Consider the following 20,267-nt stretch of genomic DNA (forward strand, 5'->3'; position numbering starts at 1 on the left):
ACACAACTCTTGGACAAGATTCAAATTCTCTGTATCTGCTGCTACATATACAAGTGTTCCCCTGGATCTGACACGAAGAGAAATGCTCAAGCTCGATTTGGCATTTAATTGTGCTACAGGAAAGCAGTAAGAAGCAGCTAACCATGCAGTCCACACCTAAATTCCACTGAAGTCAAGTACAAAGTGTTTTACTTAAAAAGAAATGGAGCTAAACATGTGTAACCTTTCTTTAGGATATAAACCTTGACAGAGCTGAACCCCATGAAGAAATGTTCTTGCTCAATGTTCATGCTCAAATTATTTCTTATTCAAATGTAACACATTCTTTGTTCTGATAAGCAATTAAATATATTTACTTACACAGCAAAAAACTTTCACAGCCATTTCCTCATCAAACTGGCCAAGGATTATCCGAACGTCATTACCCTGCAGATTGAATAGAATATGTGGTAGTTAAATACACTCACAGCCTTTCCAGAAACCACTTCAGTTGGCCATTCAAATTGTGTATGGAGTTAGCACAGATTACAGCTGCAGACAGCAAAATTAATTCAGAACTATTCCATTTTCTATAAGTTCAAGAACTTGAAATACCGCAAGAGAGAACAGCTGAGGTGTTTGAAGAAAACGATTAAGCAGTAGCACTAATGAGAATAAAACTGTAATGTTTATCTTGTCAAATATTACTATTCAATAACACTAAAATAGCAAATATTCTTTTGATCCCTTGCAAGATTAAAACCAGCTGAAAATATATGCTTTTCACTGCTTACATGAACTAATGCTGTACAGTTGAGAGACTGGAGATTTGTAAGTGAGCTAAAATGCCTTGATATTATGCCTGCCTTAGTAATTTTTAAAGGTTTTACTCATACATGTCTATAGTCACTATAACACATTGTCAATCCCTCCTCTCCTCCTCCCTTCCACCTCCACACATTAAAAAAAAAATCATCACACTTTAAGAATCTATGACTGAAGTCAAAAGAGAACATCTTACTTTCATACTTAGAAACATTAAGAAACTATTCCTAAATTCAGGAGCATATACAGGAAAATATCTCTTCAGGAACAGGGCTAGCTTTTTTCTCACGTGAAAAATTGCTGCTAGCATCTATAAGACACAGAACAGATAGCTTTTTATGACTTAATATTACCTTTTATTTCACACAAAAGCTGAGTTCTTAGCAAAAGCTTGAGCAAATCTAATTTTTAATTTCTTTTATAAAACGCTTGGTTAGAATTACTAATAGCTCTTTCCCTCTCCAAGGAAAAAAGAAACAGATGATTCATTGTGAATTTCAGTGGCAAAAAACATTTCAGTTTTAATTAAATTAATTTATCAAAGATTTTCAGTTTAGATATTTTCAATGGTTATTTCCTGTTCAGCAGAAAGTATTATGGACAGTGCAAAAAGATACTAAAATGCTTCTGCAATTAAATGCATGAAATGAGTATCATTCTTAGCATGGTTAAAGAACATATTATGTTTTGCTCATTCTGAACCTGTGCATTTTCAGTAAGCCTGCTTCTCTTTACATTTAGCCACAGATTGATAAAATAATGTAAATCTTATTGAAGAGGATTAGATTCTTTTTAAACAAATCTAACAAGGTCAAATGAAACTAAACAAACAAATTATACAAATTAAAGCAATAGTATTACAGTTTTTGTAAGGACAGTAAATAGATTTGGGAATTATGCAGGAAAAAACCTCTCATGAATTATTTGTATTTTTCAAATTTTAAAAATAATTTTGGTCAATCTTGGAACTCCAACTCTGAATTGCTTGACCTCTCTGAACATAAAGATGCAGTCTTAATATTTGAAACAAGAGTGGCAAAGTTTGGTTAAAAAATAAATGACACAGCACCTAATTATTAAGCTTAAAATTGAATAAATTCCTTTTCATTTTATAACATGATAAGAAACAATTTTAAAAAACCAGATGTGTGACCTTATAGTTCATGAGTGCCACAGACTGTAGGTAGGGTATAGAGAATAACCCAATAGTGCATCTGCAGCAACGCTGCCCACTGCCCGTGCAAAAACCTTCAAACTGAAGTCATAGTGTCTGTGGTGTGTGGTTCCATGCCTTAAGACATTGCTTCCACCTGATTATCACATAAACTGGAGTACATTTCCCACAGTGACTATTCTTTTACTGTAAAGTACTACAAGAACTGTGTAGTCCGTCCTATTCTTTTTTTCTCAGAAATATCCCATCCCATTTCAATAACCTTACTGTCTGCAGGGATTGTCTTATACTAATATCATTGTGCAATTAGTTTGGCAATAGCACTCAGACCCAAATCTTGCACATTCAGCCACATGAGTATGTGGCTCTACAATTCCTTTAGTCTATAGGCACGCAAGCAAACAGGCACACAAGAAACTCATCTTGAAAATGTTTTTCACACAAGACATAGTAGAGCACCCACTCTAATATTGGCAGTCAATCCTATTTTCAAACATGCTCTGCTCTTGTTCAGGAACCCAAGCAAATGGGTGTATTTGCTGATTTGTCCAGCTGTCAGCAGATCCCAGTTCGGAAATTTCAGGGAAGTTACATTTTCTGTCAGGCGGGTATCTCCACTTCCAGCATGGGCTGAGCTTCCAATGCCAGAGCAGGAAATCAGTGTGAGAACCACATCTGAGCCAAGTTCTTGAGAATCCCTGATGCTCAACTGGAAAGCTTCATGACCCAAGTTCAAAGATCAGCTAAGGCTCTAGAACTTGACAGTTCCTGATGTTCTGTCATCCTTGGGATGTGTGATCAAGCCAAGACGCAATATCCAAATGTTCTTTTGCCTAAATTAATGAATTTCCATGTTAACACATAGATTACTGGTTTTGAAGCACTCAGTACAGTAAGGAGGACATCAATATGTCTGTGTTCACTAAAAGATTTGGATGGTATCCAACCACAACCTGACTTACCACCTATTAAAGAATAAGTCATGAGTCCTCCATTTCAAGTATTATGCCATTGAACACTGCAGCAAAAGAAAGTTGAATTCTGGGGTTTTTTTTTCCCAAAGACTTAAAACTCATAAAGTTAATCATGTTCTTTTCCATGTCTTTTTATGTGCAATATGCTAAAAAAAAGGTTTCTCTGACAGAAATATGAATCCCCAGTTGTCTGCCACATTTGTCCACATATTAATCCTTTGAAGGGTGGGGAAAATCACAAACCATGTATGCTCAGTATTGGTCAGAAATGGATCCAAGAAGATAATGCTGAGAGTCAGTAAATAAAGTGACTGAAGGTAGGATCCAGTGAGAGAAAAAAAAGGGCACATGGGAAGGAGAAAGAAACACAATAAGGAATTTGGGTAATGAGTACTTACACTTTTTAGGCAAAGATAGAGCAAACAGCTGGGGAGGCAGCAGTAGGCTTGAGATCATTATTGAATAAGGAGCTTGGGAGGGAGAATTAGGAATTTCAAGAGTATGGCAAATAGGAAGCTTGACAAATAATTACTGTTAGGACAAATGCAATCTCAGAAAGTATGCCCAGAAGAAAATGGAACAACAATCTAGACAAAGGTACTCAGAGGGAGATGAGAAATCAGAGAAGCAGAACACAGAATTGAGTAAGCAAGGAACTTCAGACTGGGATGAAGATCCAGAATGAGACAGGGATGTTGCTGGGTTAAGTGGAGAGTATGGGAACACAGGGTCGAGCTGACAGTGAATATATGGCTGAATATCTTTTTCTTTGTCCATCTTCATAAAGTTGCATCACAAAGAACATCATATATAGTTCTGGTTGATTAGTCACATATGGGAAATCACAAAAGATTCCTCCTGTTTATAACCACACAGATTTCAATACAATGCTGTGAGATGCAGTGCCTGGGGTTTGATGGTTTGCAGTTAAAAAGAGTGGAAAATTTAGCAAGCAACCATGTAACCAAAGAATTGTATGTTAGAACACATGCAGAAGGAACCAATTTAGGAAAGTCTATACAACAGCTTTTCCTTTTCCACGTATAACATTCTGTGTGGAATGATGCACTGCCCAGTAAGCCTCTCTCTCCAACTCTGCTTTTTGCATCCTCTTCCACATTTGCCCCAAATTTGTTCCTGAAGAATTGCATCCAAGATGGTAAATAAGCCTGGATCCATTTGATGCCATGCTTGGGCCTGCTGGCTCTGTCCTGCATAAGAGACACTGAAGCTTCAAATTCCCTTGCAGAGATTTTATCTGGATGGATAATAAAGACTGCACTGAAGTTTATCAGAGCTGGGTTCATGTCAGCACTCACAGGTCAGGGTATATGTCCCTCATCATAGTCTCATGCAAAGAGACACATCCAATACTCACTGGGGCATAATTTTTTTCCCCCTTCAGTCACACTGTTAACTGACTATCAACCAGTATGATCTCCTGGCAAGGATATACTATTATTCCTTTACATCAACCCTCATGGGACCAATGCAAGTTAACACGGTGTAGCTCCCTTGCGGGGATCAAAAAAGTCACTCACTGGATCCCAGAAAGTGACAAGCACTCTTTCTTTCTCACAGAGTTGTAAATTGCTTGCATGGAGCTAAAGCGTATTTGACAGAAGAGTTTTTAATTCATGGAACTAGGCAGGTGATCTAGGAGATGATTAAAAACATCCCAGGGGGAAGGCAACTCCCAAAACTGCACTTATATAAAAAGACCAATGTTTAGACCATTTGCCAGATGGTGAGCTGTCATATTTACTCTTCTCAGAGATTAGAGTAGCAATATCAGCGTTTAAGCTTTGCCCCTCAGTAAGCAATACATATGTTCCCATATGGACTAAAGTTCAAACAAGAAAATGAAGAACAGTTACATTTCAACTACCCACAGTTGTGGCGGATTCTCCATAAAAACATGTTTTATAAATGTAGACTATAGCAGAGCCTCAAAAATGAATGCTCCCTTCTTTCCTTCATATAGGTGAGGATATTATTCATCCACTCCACTAAATATAAAGTGCCTTTGGTACTACAGGCAGCCGAGTAGTATAAACCCTGAAGACAGTGAGGATCAAGACATCTAAGATGCTCCACTGAGGAATGAAGAACAACTTGTCTCCTCCACTGCCATTTCTAACAGCCTCAGATATGAGGCACTCTGTAGCCTTTTCAGAGTTTTTGAGTGATGCACATTATGCTGGAATAGGCAGCTATTTTTTTTTTTTTTTTTTCATCCTGCAGAGCTTCCCTTCTGTGATCAGATTTTAATCTGTCTCATTTCTAATGAATAACACCACGATGTTGTATTACACAGCTTTCCAGAGAAGGATTGCTACAATATCTCATCTGCCAGGAAAAGTCAATGTCTTGGCAGGCTCTTTATGAAATATCTAAATTGAACAGCTCAGATACTCTGACTTATCCTCTACCATGTATCTGACAGTGAAGATGTTATCAATACATCTACTCAAAGCTGGGTAACTTTGTCAATAGAGGCATCCACATGTTCTGCCTTCTAAATGCCTGGATGTCCACTTGAAGAACTATAGACAAGCCTCTGACCTTAGCTATAGAATCACTGATGGTGAAGGCGAACTGGAAGGTATCAGCTCCCACCATTGTAACATGCTGGCAAAACTTGCTCGTATCAGTGTTAGTGTGCATGTCACGCACTCAGATTGAGGCTGCATCCAAACCTGTTCGTGGCCCAAAATTTTAATATTTAATTAACTTGACTGTTAGAATGAGAGATAGTGTTCGGTCAGTATCCAAAACACCTATTGTATTCAGGCAATCAGATGGAAACTGTTTCGTTGAATTGGAATTCATATATTGCAATTTTTTTGTCCTACGTGCAAGATACAAGAAAGTTGGAAGCAGAAGTTTTATTGCTCATACGATTTGCCTGTGCGTGCTTAGAATTTTTAAACATTTAAGTTGATGTACAAATGCACATCCTCCAACATCCCTTTCTCTGAAAACAAAAATGAGTTCTAAAGATGTCCTTAAACATGAATTTACTTTCCAACTGTGATTCAAAGAGGCTGGAGTCAATGCAGTGAAAATTAAGGTGTTGCTAGGACAAATATAAAACATATATTTCTGCAAATCATACCAGATATTTCTATTTGGTATTGCATAATCATTAATTTCATTAATTTAAACTGGTTTTGTGAAAATAAAAGGTATTTTATGTCTGTTTGAATCACAAGTACAATAAGCAGATAGCAGTTTACCCATGCTAGGTTTACATCTTGAAGAAAGGAATGAACATTTTTAGAATTGGATAGCTAAGTTGTACCTAAGGACAAGTAACCTTATATTCCTGTCAAGAATAAGCAATTGTCTAGATAATTGCTTCTTTATTGTAGTAATTTGTTTTGAAGAAGAAAAAGCTTTAGTGTATTGTTTGCTAGAGTCTTCTGGTCTTCCGTATAAAACAAACAGTGTGTTGTTGACGTACGGGAAGGCTAGAATCTCATTGCTTCTTCTAACCTTCAGCCCAAATAGACATCTTATATGCTTTTTTTCTTGTTATTACATCATTCATTGGTTTAAATAGCTCTGCCTTTCGAATTGTTAGCTTTCTGATGCCAGGGGTTAAAGACCATGTAAAAAATGTGGACTTTACTGATAATATATACTGGAGTCTTTTCAACCCAAGATAGGAAATGCAAACTGGCTTAGACTGGACAGGCACAAATGGCTTCCTATAAACACAATCTTTACCTATTTATACTTTAAACATTCAGGCTTGCATCTCTAGACTCTAGGAATAATAAAGCACACTTGGTTTACCATGCTTCACACCTTTTCCAGTTAACTTCAGTAATGGTCTGGTCTGATAGAGGTCGATATCCTTGCTTTAATTTTAGGGTTTTAAAGCCATTCAGTTTATTAGGGTTTTTTTAGCCTATTTGACACATATTTAAGTATTTGCAGGATTGTGGCTTTGATTGGTATTATACTTATTTGATGCTAGCAATGATTCAATCTTCACCATTTAAAAGTGCTTTCTCTTGCTGTCCAATAACTTTTTTCATGTTCATACGCAGTTTAAGATTCATATCGCTATGTCTAGTTTATTGTTGGTTGCACTGCATGGTAATGCTAAAATATAGTTTTAATTTTATGAGATGCCAGGAGCCTAATAAATCATTATAATAAGAGAAGGATGCTAAATTATTCTGCTATCGAATCTATTTTCCTTTTTTTTTTTCTATGATTCATATGAAATAATGCAGATGATCTAAGCAAAGAATTCAATTTAAAATGTGTAATGAAGTTAATGGAAAGATGCTCAATGCTTTTGCTACATGATAATTTACCTTACAAGGGTTTTGGCTCCAAACCTCAAGATGTTTCACAAATATATCACTAACACCGGTGCTTTAGGTACAAACATTAAGCCAGCAACAACTTGCTTTACTTAGTGGCCCTATCAGGAACTATAAAAATATTTACTATGTGCATAGACATTTATTGACTTAAGCAGGACTAGGCCCTCAAGATGCAATTTGTTGACCTTATTATGCAATGGAATATAGTAATGTAACTTTCTTATGCAAATTTTGTTTTATTAGCCTTCTTCAAAGGAAAAAAAATAATAAATCAAATGCCATGACATAAACACCACTTTCTCTTTATTCCTCAAACAGCAGCACATACCTTAAGCTTCTTTACACTTGTGCAAGGATCATTGGAGAAACTCTCTGTATCTGAAATCTCGATGTCTTCACCATACAGGACGCCAGTCAGATCATTCCTCACCTGTCAGAAGTTGAGAAAAGGCAAACTAGTGAACTGAGACTCAGTGAGGAGGAAGCAGATGGACTATATTTATCACTGTAATGACAAGCAATGATCTCAACGATGATATATGCACCCACATTTTTTTTCCATTTCGCCTAAAATCTGATCAAGGCACTGTTTTTTTACAACCATAATCTACTATCAAGGAGTGTACTACGTAAAGAGCTTTACTACGTGTGACGAAACGTTCACAGTGGGCTCCCACCTTGCTATGTGGATATGGACAATTCTTGTGTACTTCCAGTGCTGTTAAGACCAAAAGCTTTCTTGTAGCCAAAGTGATGTTTGAGACTGCATAAAGGGAAAAGACTCATCGAGGAAACTCTTACATATTCTCAGTGCTGAGTACTGATTTGAAACCCCTGTCAGCTGGTCCTACCATGAATCAGCAGAGCTTAGCTTACATCACTTAGGGATTGGTAAAGCTTAATGAACTCTTCTGTGCCCTCCTCTTATCTTAGAGCATGCATCTTATCATGAGGCAGCAAGTAGTATGGTTTGCTTAAAGGTGACACACGCAACCATTTATCAACAGATTTTCTCACCTGTTTTTTTTTTTTTTAATAGTGCCAAGACTCTGTCCTCTTTGAGCTGCCTAATAGCACAAAGAAGCCAGATAACATACAAAGAAATCTGGTTTACATATTTAGGGGTTTTTTCCATATAACTATTTCAAGGTTTTCTGTCTTAATCACTGCTGGTTTTGCTCCAGCCATATGACTGCAAAAACAGAGTTCCACATTACTATTCCTAATAGATGAGCAAAAATAATTTTAGCTGGATATAACGTGGTTACAGACTGAAATGAAGAGAGTGGCACTCTGACTTTAATTTAATAAAATTATGATCACATTCATTGTACTGATTGACTGGTTTATTTTTTTGTTATAAAAGAAATAGGAGAAGCAAATCACAGTGTAAAACAGATATCGCAAGTGCAAATGCAGATAATACAATACATGGAAGAGAAATATATGTGATATTAAACAGGAAAATTTAGAAGTCTATAAATCATATGCAGATACTTTCCAATGACCTTCTGTATGTGTCACTGGAATTACGTATTTTAAATCTCCCTCTTAACTCTCCTTTTCCAAGACCTCCTTTGAGAGAGAAGCACAGTCCATTCAAAACATTCTGAAAGTATTTGATATACAGTGACATGGTCAAGTAAAGAAGAGGAAGTGGTGGTATATGTCCTTCAGGAGCAGGAACTTCTTCATTTGAATTGAAATAACCATAAAGTTTATATAATGAGAAGGCATTTTATCCATGCAAAAATAAGACCCAGCTATTGCTAAATTGCCTCTGCTGAAAGTCTATCACACTCATGCCTAACTATACAGTAAGAAAGGGGATGCAAGGAGATATAAAAGGTCACAGGTGAGACTTCTGTGTTCTGCTGGCAGCTTTACTTTCAAGACAAACTCATCCCTTCAGTAAACCTTCAGCCTTTCTTTAATATATGTTTGTGAGCATCCTCCCAATCTATACATGTTAGTGTTTCTGTTGGGTGTATTTCATGCCTTAATGTTTACCATGCAACTGATTTTTTTTTTTTGGTAGGCTGCTTAACTGTTTTAAATCGCAACACAGTTTTTGGTAGAAAAGAAGAACATTAAAACCATCTTTGTACTTTAGCAAATTTCTTCAAGACAAAGAAGCATAATCTGGTTTCTGCAATGTAGTAATTGCATTAATTGATGCTCAAACAGCATTCCACCTTTTTGCTGGTCCCTTTAAGTTGGTTTTGCCAAGTTTCTTGGTTGACCAATGAAGTATTTCCTGAAGATCATTACTTACATTGGCTGCCTTAATTACTTCTTTTATGGCCTCTGCTTCATCTTATCCCTTTTAGCCATGCTTTAAAATTACTAAGATATATTTTTACATTGTAGCCTTTTGCAATGATTAAAACAAGTGGACATATAGGTGATTTTTTAATTAAAAATTATTTTATTTTACAGAAGCAACAGTCAGAATGGTCAGTCTGCCAAAATTTGAGTTATACCCTTCATACTTTTGTGATGTTATAATCAGTTTTTAAGCACATTCTGTGAAAATGTATTCACTGACAAAAAATGATCAGTAGCGACTCCGTTTTCTGCTAGTATACTAGTAAAATGAATGGTTGATATTTTAGCTCCAGCAATGCCATTAACTGCTCCTTATGATACAGGTTTTTCTCGATACAAAATAAAATTGCTTTTCTGAAACAAACCATGAGTGATAACAAAAGAAAATAGACCTCTCTTGATCATAGTTTAACTAATGTCCAAAATCCTTTTGCCTAGTATGAAAGTTCACTAAAACTATCATATGTGACTTAGAAAAAGTAAAATTTTCCTTAGCTAACAGAACTGTACTTTCCAAAGGCATACAACTTGCCATATGCTTCTACCCTGTACTGTTCCACCTTCTTCTGTAAAACAAGAATTTTTTTAGTTGCAGGTTTGCTTTTCTGATATTTTCTTCATTGTTTTGTAGAGCCATTTCTAGTCATTCTTTTAATCTCAGAGACTAGATTAACATTACTCAGGTGATCTGAGTAGAAAACAGCTGATTCATCAAATACTGCTTAGTGAAATTAGATCATTATTAACATGAGAAAAATGATAAAAAATACACATTAAATATTACTAAATAGACTAACACCTATAGATAGGCTTCAGTGGAAGGCACAAGGCTGACACTTGATTATAAAAATTACACTTCAGACTGTCTACTGACCTGCTGTGATTCCTTCCCTTCAGAACTTGTTCATGAACTCTGCAATTGAGGTATTCAATTGCATATGATTTTTTTTTTGAGCAATGATATGAATTTTTTACAAGCAACACTTACATTCAGTCACTGAGAAATTTCTTTGACACACCCCTGCCCCATCTGCTAGAAGCCCAATACTCTGCAGCTTTCAGAGCTCTTAGACTTTTCATTGAACTACTGATTAACCTCCCAAAAGACACATCTTATTAGATTTGGTGCCAGAGAAGTTGGAAACCTTTTCACTTCACTGCCACAATCAGATATTGGATGTTTTTCAGATGCATCTGTTGTGGAGATTTTGCCAAAAGAAAGGTGTTTCTTTCCCATTATCACAACAAGGTATTAGGAGCTTAATAAGAATTTACAAGGTTTACATTGGTTTTTTAAAAGACAATATTTTTTTCCCCTTTCAATGCTATGACCACTAGTCTGACACATCTCATCCTGTGCCTGGTCTGGGGGTATTTTCACTATATTTTCCAGTCTGTTTCCTATTTTCATACCTTTTTTTCCACCATCCTCAGGTTCTTTTCTGTCTTTCTAAATATCACACAGAATTGAAATTTGTGGTTTTCTTCCTGTGGAAGTTCTTCACTTCTTTCAAATAAATTTAACTACAGAATCTTGTAATTTGGATATGGGTCCAACATCAGAATTTGCAAAGCCTCACCTCCAGTTCTAGAGCTGCCAATTCCTGTAGCAAATGTTGCGATTTTGGATTAAAATTGTGAAACTCAAAATACAAAATGCTGCATGTTTTGTTTTAGCAGATGCTTGCAGTCCTGGAAAGCATATCACCAGCGGTACAAGCGGTTTTAGAGCACAGCAGTAATTGTTTCATTCCACCAGCTCTGAGTAAAGAAAATTGTAAATTACTGTACTTCTGCTTCTTTATTGTGTAGAACAGGATAATTTCAACTGCAGGAAACTGCTGTAGAAAGTTGTAACAAAACTGCATTAAGCTCTGGTGAGGATCTGCAGTTCCTAAGTAAATCTTGCACTGACTTATAATACAGTAGTATAATGCTATGTGGTTTTAGTCCCTTGTTCCAATTTAATGAAGGTTTGCTCTATGTCTGTTTATATAAATTTTAGGCACTTTAAAGACACCAACATTTCATTTTCCCAAAACAGGAATTACCAGACCTGATCATCAATAAACCTAGAAGGTTTCACAAACCACTGCTCAGACACCCTAGTCCTTCACTCACAGCAAAAAAAAAAAAGAGCGCTTTTACACTGCTCTGCATTCAAAGCTAGATGAAATCAGTATTTCACCATACTGCATATTTAATAGATCTATGTGTGGTCAACTTCAAAACTTACTGAGGTGCAAATATGTTTACCCAGGAGCAAGCTCCAAAAAACCAAAGGGTTTGCATCATGTGTAAGGGGCGCAGTTGCAGGAAGAAAAGGATGGCCCTTGTGCTTGAGGCACAAGAGAAGGTGGGATGCAAGAGAACTGGCTTTTACCCCTCATTCTGCCAGAGCTGCTCTGTGATACAGCTCATACGACTGAAATAAGTTTTTAAAGTTTGCTACCAAGTCTAGCTGTATCTTTTTTTCTGTGAAATGGATGGCAGCAACACTTGCCTACCTCATAGCTGTTGTATCAAATTCAGTGATGTTTGAGAGGCAAACAACAAAGTCCCTGACCCTGCACCTGTGAAGGAAGAAATACAGGGGGTTTGAGGAGCCAAGAACTTGCATTGCCAAGGAAGAAATTAATTTCTTTAATCTCTAGCAAATTGAGCAAGTAGATAAAATGACTAAACGGGCTGTAAAAAAAAAAAAAAAAAAGAGTCTAGATGAGACCAAATTGCAGCACACTTGTGGTCTGTATCAGGAAGGGTGAGTGTAGGTTTAAGGAAGGGAAGCAAATGTTGGGGAGCGCCATGTGCCGGCTGCTCCCTGAAAAAGAGGGACGGGAGTGCAATAACACAGCCCCTGGACCAGGGACCTCACCAGCCAGCATCCCAGCCAGGGGAGCAGGACAGGCTTGGAGAAAACAGCCAGTTTCAGCCGCCAGGCTACACCTCCAGGCAAATTCACAGTGGTGAGGCAGGTCCAAGGGTAAGGCTGGGAAGTCCATCCACAGGTCTGGGACAGGATCGGGTCTGGTGAGAATAACCAGGGTCAGAGCCAGACCCGTGATCGCTGGGCAGCTCTGTACTGACAAGACAGGTCTGAAGACAAGCCGGGAAATGGTCCAAACCAACAGGGTCCACGCCAGGCATGGCTGTGATGGGGGAGAGAGAGAGAGAGAGCAGCACTCCCACAGCATCGCTGGGGCAGGGACTGGTGGCACTGGGCTGAGCTGAAACAGGGTCCTGTGTCCTGGGAGGGAGGGACGGGGACACCTTGGGGGGCCGGTCAGGGTCAGAAAGGGCTGTTGGTGCTCTTAGAGCCCTGACCCTGAATTTTGGTTGTTGGCATGTTTTTTACTTCCTATATGATCTCTGTATGATGATTCTCTGCGTACGATATATAAATGATCCCCTGCCTCACGAGGATACAAAAGTTGCACACATGTTGATTTTGGTTTAGGTGAACAGATATTGCTCACTGCAGTGGGATTATTAGTGCAAGCACCTGCTGACCAGTATTAAATAGCTACCATCCATTTGACCACAATATTTGATTTTTATCAAGCCAATTTTATCCCCTTTTCCCAGGAAAATAGTAAAGAAAGGCGATGTTCCTAATGAAATGTCAATCTAACGACGGTAGTTTGGATTCAGTGGTCTCCACTGATCGATGGTGCAAACTAGGTTTCAGATTATACTTTTAAAGGCACAGTTCGCTCCTTTAATCCTTACTCTGCCAGTTACAAAATAAATGTAATAATTTTTAGATTAATCATACTACTTTGATTTTAACAGATATTTCCGATGACCTTTTGGTTCAGTAAAGCTGCATGTAAGTACTGCAAGCTAAATCCTTGTTGTTCAGGGCAGTCTAATCCTACCAGATGTTGATCATAAGAGACTCCTAATGAATGAGAACTGGTCAGACCAGATGGATTATACAGTCAGATATTTTACTAAGATTTCCTGCTGCTGAGATTTATACTGTGTACTTTAAAATGTTGTACTGTAGGAGTTTCAGTACAGAGATATAAATATATGTGTACAAAACAAATGCATGAATTATAAGAACAAAATATTTCTTCGTTACATGGACAAAATGTAAATTGTGAGTAATTGCAAAGGACAGATTACAATTTCTGGGATTAATAAAGACATCTCACCGTATACAATGCATTACAAGCAAACATAATTATCCCTATTTTCATTCCAATGAAACAAACACATTACTCACATTTAGAGGCTTAAAAGCACTGAGTGAAACTTACTTTCAAGAAATACTGTATCTAGGGAAGAGGAATTGTCTAATACTAAATACTGATACTTGTCATTGCCCTTAGATATAGAAGAAAATTGAGGTGTACTTTCATTAATACACAGCATTTGGGATTACAAAAATGAAAGAGGAAGTAGAACCTTATTTTGAGCAGAGAGACAACACAAAGCAAAAGATAAAGCATAGATAAACCAAAAAGAAACAGTAAAATATTATTTTAGATATTAGGAAAGAGTCCCATTTACAGGAAAATTAAAAACCTAAATATATCCTATTGTGTAAAGGAGAAATAAAATCAGAGATGCATTGGATTTTCTTTTTTGTTCAAAAGAAATCAAATATGTTTTAAAAAATCACATACTGTGTGTGGTTTTCTGGGTGAGAGGAAGGGAAGAAGGAACACTGGTACATTGGGTTTTTAATTGGGAAGACTGTCAGTACAGGCTTTCAAGAAAAATATGACTTTTTTCATTGAAGTAGGACTCTAGCACATGGATCTAACCCTGAAACAAATGCAATCGATATAACTCTTGCCTGCATGTTTCAGACTGAGTGTTTTGGACTAGAGTAATAATAATGCTACTAATAATAGAAAAAAAATAGGATATTATATTGTTTTATTTTTTATATTTATAACTACCTCTTCCAGTTAAAAAATGCTAATTTTCCTCTTTTCTGCCTGGAATGTCAACGTGGTAAATATGATTTCACATAAAACCTACATATGCATGACTACCACACAGATCATACCTACTTAAACCTTATAAAGTCACATATAAAATGCTCTAATTTCCCCCCAAATAGTCTAAAGTAAAAAAAAAAATTTCCTTCTCATGGTTTTTGGTCACAGAAACTAAACATAATCATGACCTGCGATGTTAAATCTAACAGTTGTGGGTAAAAAGAATTAATAGGAATTTAGGGTTCTTGTGGCAGGGAGGATGTTTATTAGGGGGTTTTAAGGTGACTTACAAACAGTTCGACTTAGAAGGTGATTTCTCTGCAACAAAAAGATAAAATCAATCAATCTTATCAAGACGTGGATCACTTGGTATCAGGTATTCAAAGTTGTCAGCATATTACAGTGAAATATAAATTTAGGTAGGAAAAAGAAACAGCGTTCTGCACTATGATAATGTATGAATAGATTAATCTGTTCCACTTAATCTACAAACATGTTAAAGACCTGCGGAATAGGTTCAGCAGGACTTTGAGCAGTCCGAAGAAACAAAATTTCTTTTTAGATTGGATGTTAAGACAAGTAAACACGCAACTCAGTAGTACAGCAGGGAGGGAAAAGGAATGGTGCATTCCTTTTAGGAAAAAATGCATAATGCATAGCAAAGCCAGAAAGGATCCCAAGGATAGTAGGCAAGGACTGAAAGTTAATGATATATGCTATAAGAAATAACAGCAGTTCACATGAAGGTTTCAGGGGCACCAACAAACAAAACTGAAGAAGAAGATGTACACAAAACATACTTCTGGTTCCTTCAGTGTGAGATACCATCTACAAAACTGAAGGCAATGTGGGTCTGATGGCTTTTAGATAACTAGAACAACCACTCTTCTACAAGTTTATCAGACTTGACACTTAGAGATAGCAGAACAAAAGCAAAGGGTCTGGAGGTTGTAATATTATACAACAGTAATTTTCATGCCAGGTATTATGAAAGTAAATAGGGGCCATATTGAGAATAGATTATTTAATAATTTCTAAACCAATGCCAGAAGCACAAGTAATTAAGCAAGAATTTAGAAATGCTTGTTTATTAAAGCAAGTGAATGTAATAGGATGACTGAAAGTTGCTGCAAGCATTCAAGTAACTAGGAGTGCTGAAATATTGAACACTTTATCTTGGAGGGAATGTAGAGGCAGACAACTAAAGGCGCTTTACATTATTATGTGTGGAGTGTAATTAGAACATAGAATGCAAAATATAGAATATATCCAGATCTTCTGACAAATAAAATTTCACAGGTTTTTGAGTATGTGTTTAGACAAAAAAACCCCAACACTTAGAGAAATAAAAAATCTTTTAAAAACTACTTAGAATAGTAATCTGCTTTACATTGGTGAATTTGGTCTCGGTTAGGAAGTAACAACAGAACAAGATGGAAAGTCTCATGCTATCACAGAAAAAAGAATAAAACACAGCTTAGAAAACTATCATGAATTTCTTTTGAAACACACACTATTACACCACCCTCAAAAACACTTCTGTAGTAGTTTTCATGTAGCAAATAGACTGATTACTGAACCAAAAATTAAGGACTTGATATCTGATCACATTATTACAGGTGGACAACGTATAGTACTCATTAGTAATTCTTACCTACACACACATTTCAAACACATTTATTACTCAGAAAGAGCCCATTTACTAAAACAATTCTGAGTAGAATTCATTGAGAGGGATAATTCAAACAAAGCAACATGAGCGATAATTAAATATTGTTTAAGAAAATGTTATCGCTGCCAAAAGAGCTATGATTTACAATTACAAAAGGAAGCGTCTTTATATAAAATTCTTGATTAAGCAAAATGAAAGCAACATTAACATTTACACATTTACACTCTCTCCACCCATGATGGATGAAATATTTTTATTCTAACTCTAACTAGGAAAGGTGTTACACGGATATTGCCAAAGATAAATGGGCATTTCTAAGGAATGAGTCATCTCATCCATAAATAGATGTCTAAAACAGGTAAGATGAATTGCACCCTGGAAATGCCTCTCTCTTTTCTCCATTAACTATAAAGGAAGCTTAGATGACTCTCAGATAGACAGTTACAGACAGCTGAACTGTAGCTGAATCCCAGGTCTCAAAATCTAACCCTGTCTCAAAATGGTGTTCCAGTAACAGTAAGCATCCATTGAAACTTAGATACCCCAAAGATCCCCTACCTTCATAAAAGGTTCTCAGAACAAGGTCAGAGGAGAGGGCTACTTCCCTGCATCCTTTCTCAATCTGACCACCCAGCCGCCAAGGGAGAACATACAGGTTCTTCTTCTACTTCTTGGCTGGTAAAGGAGGTTTGTACAAACCATGGGTTTTGTGAAAAGCTTGGAAGTCTTTATCTATCTGGGACTTCTTCTTTCAGAAAACCTGGGCCAAGCTTGAAGTTCTACTGTGCACTCAGTTGCCGTACTGAAGCTATACTTATTCACTAATGGCTTAATTGCATCAGACTCAGGGGACTATGTCAACATTTACATATCCAGGAGTAAGTCTTGTTATCAACTGAAAACTATGAATACAAGCCTCAGTAGGAAACTACAAAGAAAGAAAAGTTTACCTAATATAAAAATTGGACAACATTTTGATGAAGGGGAGATTATAGAAAACATACCTGTGAGAATACAGACAATATGAAATTATTACTCTTTCAATAATCCTCCAAAATAGCAATCCACATTCCTCAGACTTCCTAAATGCAGAAAGGTCAGCAATATCAAGCTAAGATTTAATTCTATTCTATGCCTGAACTATAGGAATAGTCGTCTTCATTGCAATACACCAGGGTATTTACTCTTTAGGCTTTTTAGGAGTGGAGAGACAGGGTTGCTTAAAATTTGAGGACAGTTTAATAAAGTATTTCATTAACTTACTTTCCACTTGGCAATGTGCTGGTCCAAACAGTTTTGTTTAGATCAACCTTGTAAAAAAACCCCTGTGGTTTAAACTTCCTAAGACTGTATTTTTTTTCCAGGTGAAAAGGGCAAAACCAGACACCACTTCAGGGATATAAGATCATCACATGATAATATTGCACCAAATGATAATGCTAATATAAATAGACATGAAAATTTTACCATAAGAACCATGCTTCAGACCCGTGTTCCTTCCTTCTGGAAAAAGACAGAAGTTACCTTCTATCTCTTCTGACCCAAACAGGTTCTGTTACATCAGAGAACTAAATTAGGTGCTAACTGGAGTGATATTACTGAGCAGAGACAAGTGATCAGGAGATTTAAAAAATAAATTTTCCTCTTTTTCTCCATTGTGTATCATTTACATTCAAAGAACTGTTTTCACTTGCACTTGTCTGTTAAATTGTGCTATCTTTTTCTGTTTTCTTAAGACTGGAATTTTGTAGCGCATTGTACTGAGGACTGCGACTTTAATCCATTTGGAAACTAAAGTTAGAAGAAACTAAACTGAAGATACATAACACTAAATTAGTTATGCATTCCTTACAGTGTTATGCATTGAAATTTCATAGTAATATTAAATTTTCAAAAATAATTGAAAAACCTTTTGGAGTCTTTAAAGTAAAAAGCATAACATAGTGATTAACTTTATTCTGTCTTATATAGTCAGATGCTCACTAATACTATTCCTGTGATCACTGAGATTATTATCTGAGGAAACAAGTGATTTACAAACACAAATGCCCACCTTCTGCACATACAAGCACTGCTGATCTGATCATTCTGTCAAAATGCTTCAGCATCAGCTTTCTGTGACAGACACCATCTTTGCTTTATTCATTTGTATAATGCAGAATCCCAAAATATTTTCATGAATATTTCTGAAGCACAATTTTCTTTTGCATCCTCTCTGTTTGTGAGACCTGGCAAATCAGCAGCAGCTCAGACCTTCCAAAGCAGGAGCGTGAATCTGACTAAAATTGTTGGCATCAAGAGTTTGCACTCACTCATCTGTACTGGAGGAACAGAGGAGTTATGAAACCATGAAGAACTGAGATACTGTCAGTGTTACAGGAAAATCTCCCCTTCTTGCTTTCAAGCCTACAATTCAGAAGAAGGTTGAAATCCACAATTTTAGTAGTGGCAGTCTTCACAATGGGAACCACATCCTTCCCTTTTGGATGTCCTCACACTACTCTGTATTTCCAATAATATACATACTATCTGACAGGCTAGCTGAAAGGTTACACAACCTAGGATATGTGGGGGAAAAGTCTCCCCCAGATGCCCAGCCATGGTTTCATCTACAGAAAGGACTTGTATAAATTCCGTCTGCAAATCCCAACTGGTGCCCAAGTCTGTTAACTCAGCTGTTACTACATTCTGATCTATATATTTTACATTACTTTGTATAATGAGCCATAAAATTTCTGATAAGAATACTTACTAAGTTCAATTTTATTGTCATTTGATGCTGCAAGAAGGTTCAAATGGCCAAACACAACTAATATTTTTTATATTTCGGAAATTTATTATTCAGTGCAGTAACCTCTGACAAAGTGTCACCTCAGTGTATAGTGTCATGAATGTTCACAGAGTCTCCTAGGGTATTCATTGAAGTAAAACTGTTCCCTATGTCTTCTTAAGACATCCTGTAATGAGAACTCCATGCTACAATTAAAACTTCTATGGGATGCAGTTGGTCCAGCCTTTAACTGTATGAGAAATAAATCCCCTAAGAAGTATTTTCATCAGTTGCAGAACAGACAATTTTGAGGCAAAACACTGCTTTAGGAATGAGTCCTTGATGACTTGACTCTACCAAACAACCATACACATGGTGGAGTACGCTGTCCCACTTGAAACTACTATCCTTTCTTGAAGATAGGTCTTAAATAAAAACATTCACTTGTTAAGAAATTGAAGCTGCTTACCAGGTCACCCTTAGCATTCTGACAGCTACCAAACAGATTCTACTGGCTAAAGATGAAGTTCCTGTTCAGGGCAGCACAAGAATATGCAGGAAAATAATCACCAATCAACAATGTTTTTTAACAAATAAACAGAATAGGACAACAGCTGTTCGACCACTTTCAACAGCTGCAAACTCTTCTGCTTCTTAAAGCAGTATATTCATATGCAAGATTTTCTATGCCAGAGCAAGCAGGCCAGGAAAAAAAAATGTCCAGAAAACAAAACCATTAGTGTCTATGCCACTCATATAGGCTTAAAGCACACCACAACAGAAGATTTGCCCTAAGCAAGAGCTGAAGATCCAGATACCACAATGATCTGGCTGAAGTAAAAGTAACCAGTACAATCCGTGTCCTTCCCTTTTCTTTTTTGGGCCATCAATGCACCCAACAATACCAATTAAGGTTTTAAATAAATTAGGGGCATACCTTCAACCCAGTTTTTCTTCCATCTCACCTGCAAATTAAAATTTGATTTTAATTTAAACAAAAAGGATTCGTTGATTTGTTTAACAAAGAGTTGTTAATCACCTCTTTGAGGAAGGGACATTAAGAACAGTGAAGCACTGATTTCTGTGGAAGCTATCCCTGTAGAAGGAAGCAGCAGCCATGTAGGAGCTGTATGGTGGCTACGCACCCACCTTTGTCTGCTGCTGCTACCAGATAAGGACAGCAGCAGCCAAATTCTGCCCTACTATTAATCTGCCAACAATTAATCATTGTAGGAAACCTCACTTGA

The 20,267-nt window shown here is 36.8% G+C and overlaps 1 protein-coding gene across 3 annotated transcripts in view; it reads right to left on the reverse strand.

Annotated features, from left to right (window-relative positions):
* GABBR2 (gamma-aminobutyric acid type B receptor subunit 2) overlaps positions 1–20,267 on the reverse strand; it is a 483,069-nt gene that overhangs the window by 248,776 nt on the left and 214,026 nt on the right. For all 3 annotated transcript variants that reach the window (XM_049830441.1, XM_049830442.1, XM_049830443.1), the window contains exons 4-5: positions 7,624–7,725; positions 361–426 (exon numbers count right to left, since the gene is read on the reverse strand). In XM_049830441.1, the coding sequence (XP_049686398.1) occupies positions 361–426; positions 7,624–7,725 (168 nt within the window). The remainder of the gene's footprint in view (positions 1–360; positions 427–7,623; positions 7,726–20,267) is intronic.

This window comes from Accipiter gentilis, chromosome 27 (genome assembly GCF_929443795.1).
Source record: "Accipiter gentilis chromosome 27, bAccGen1.1, whole genome shotgun sequence".
NCBI lineage: Eukaryota > Metazoa > Chordata > Aves > Accipitriformes > Accipitridae > Astur > Astur gentilis.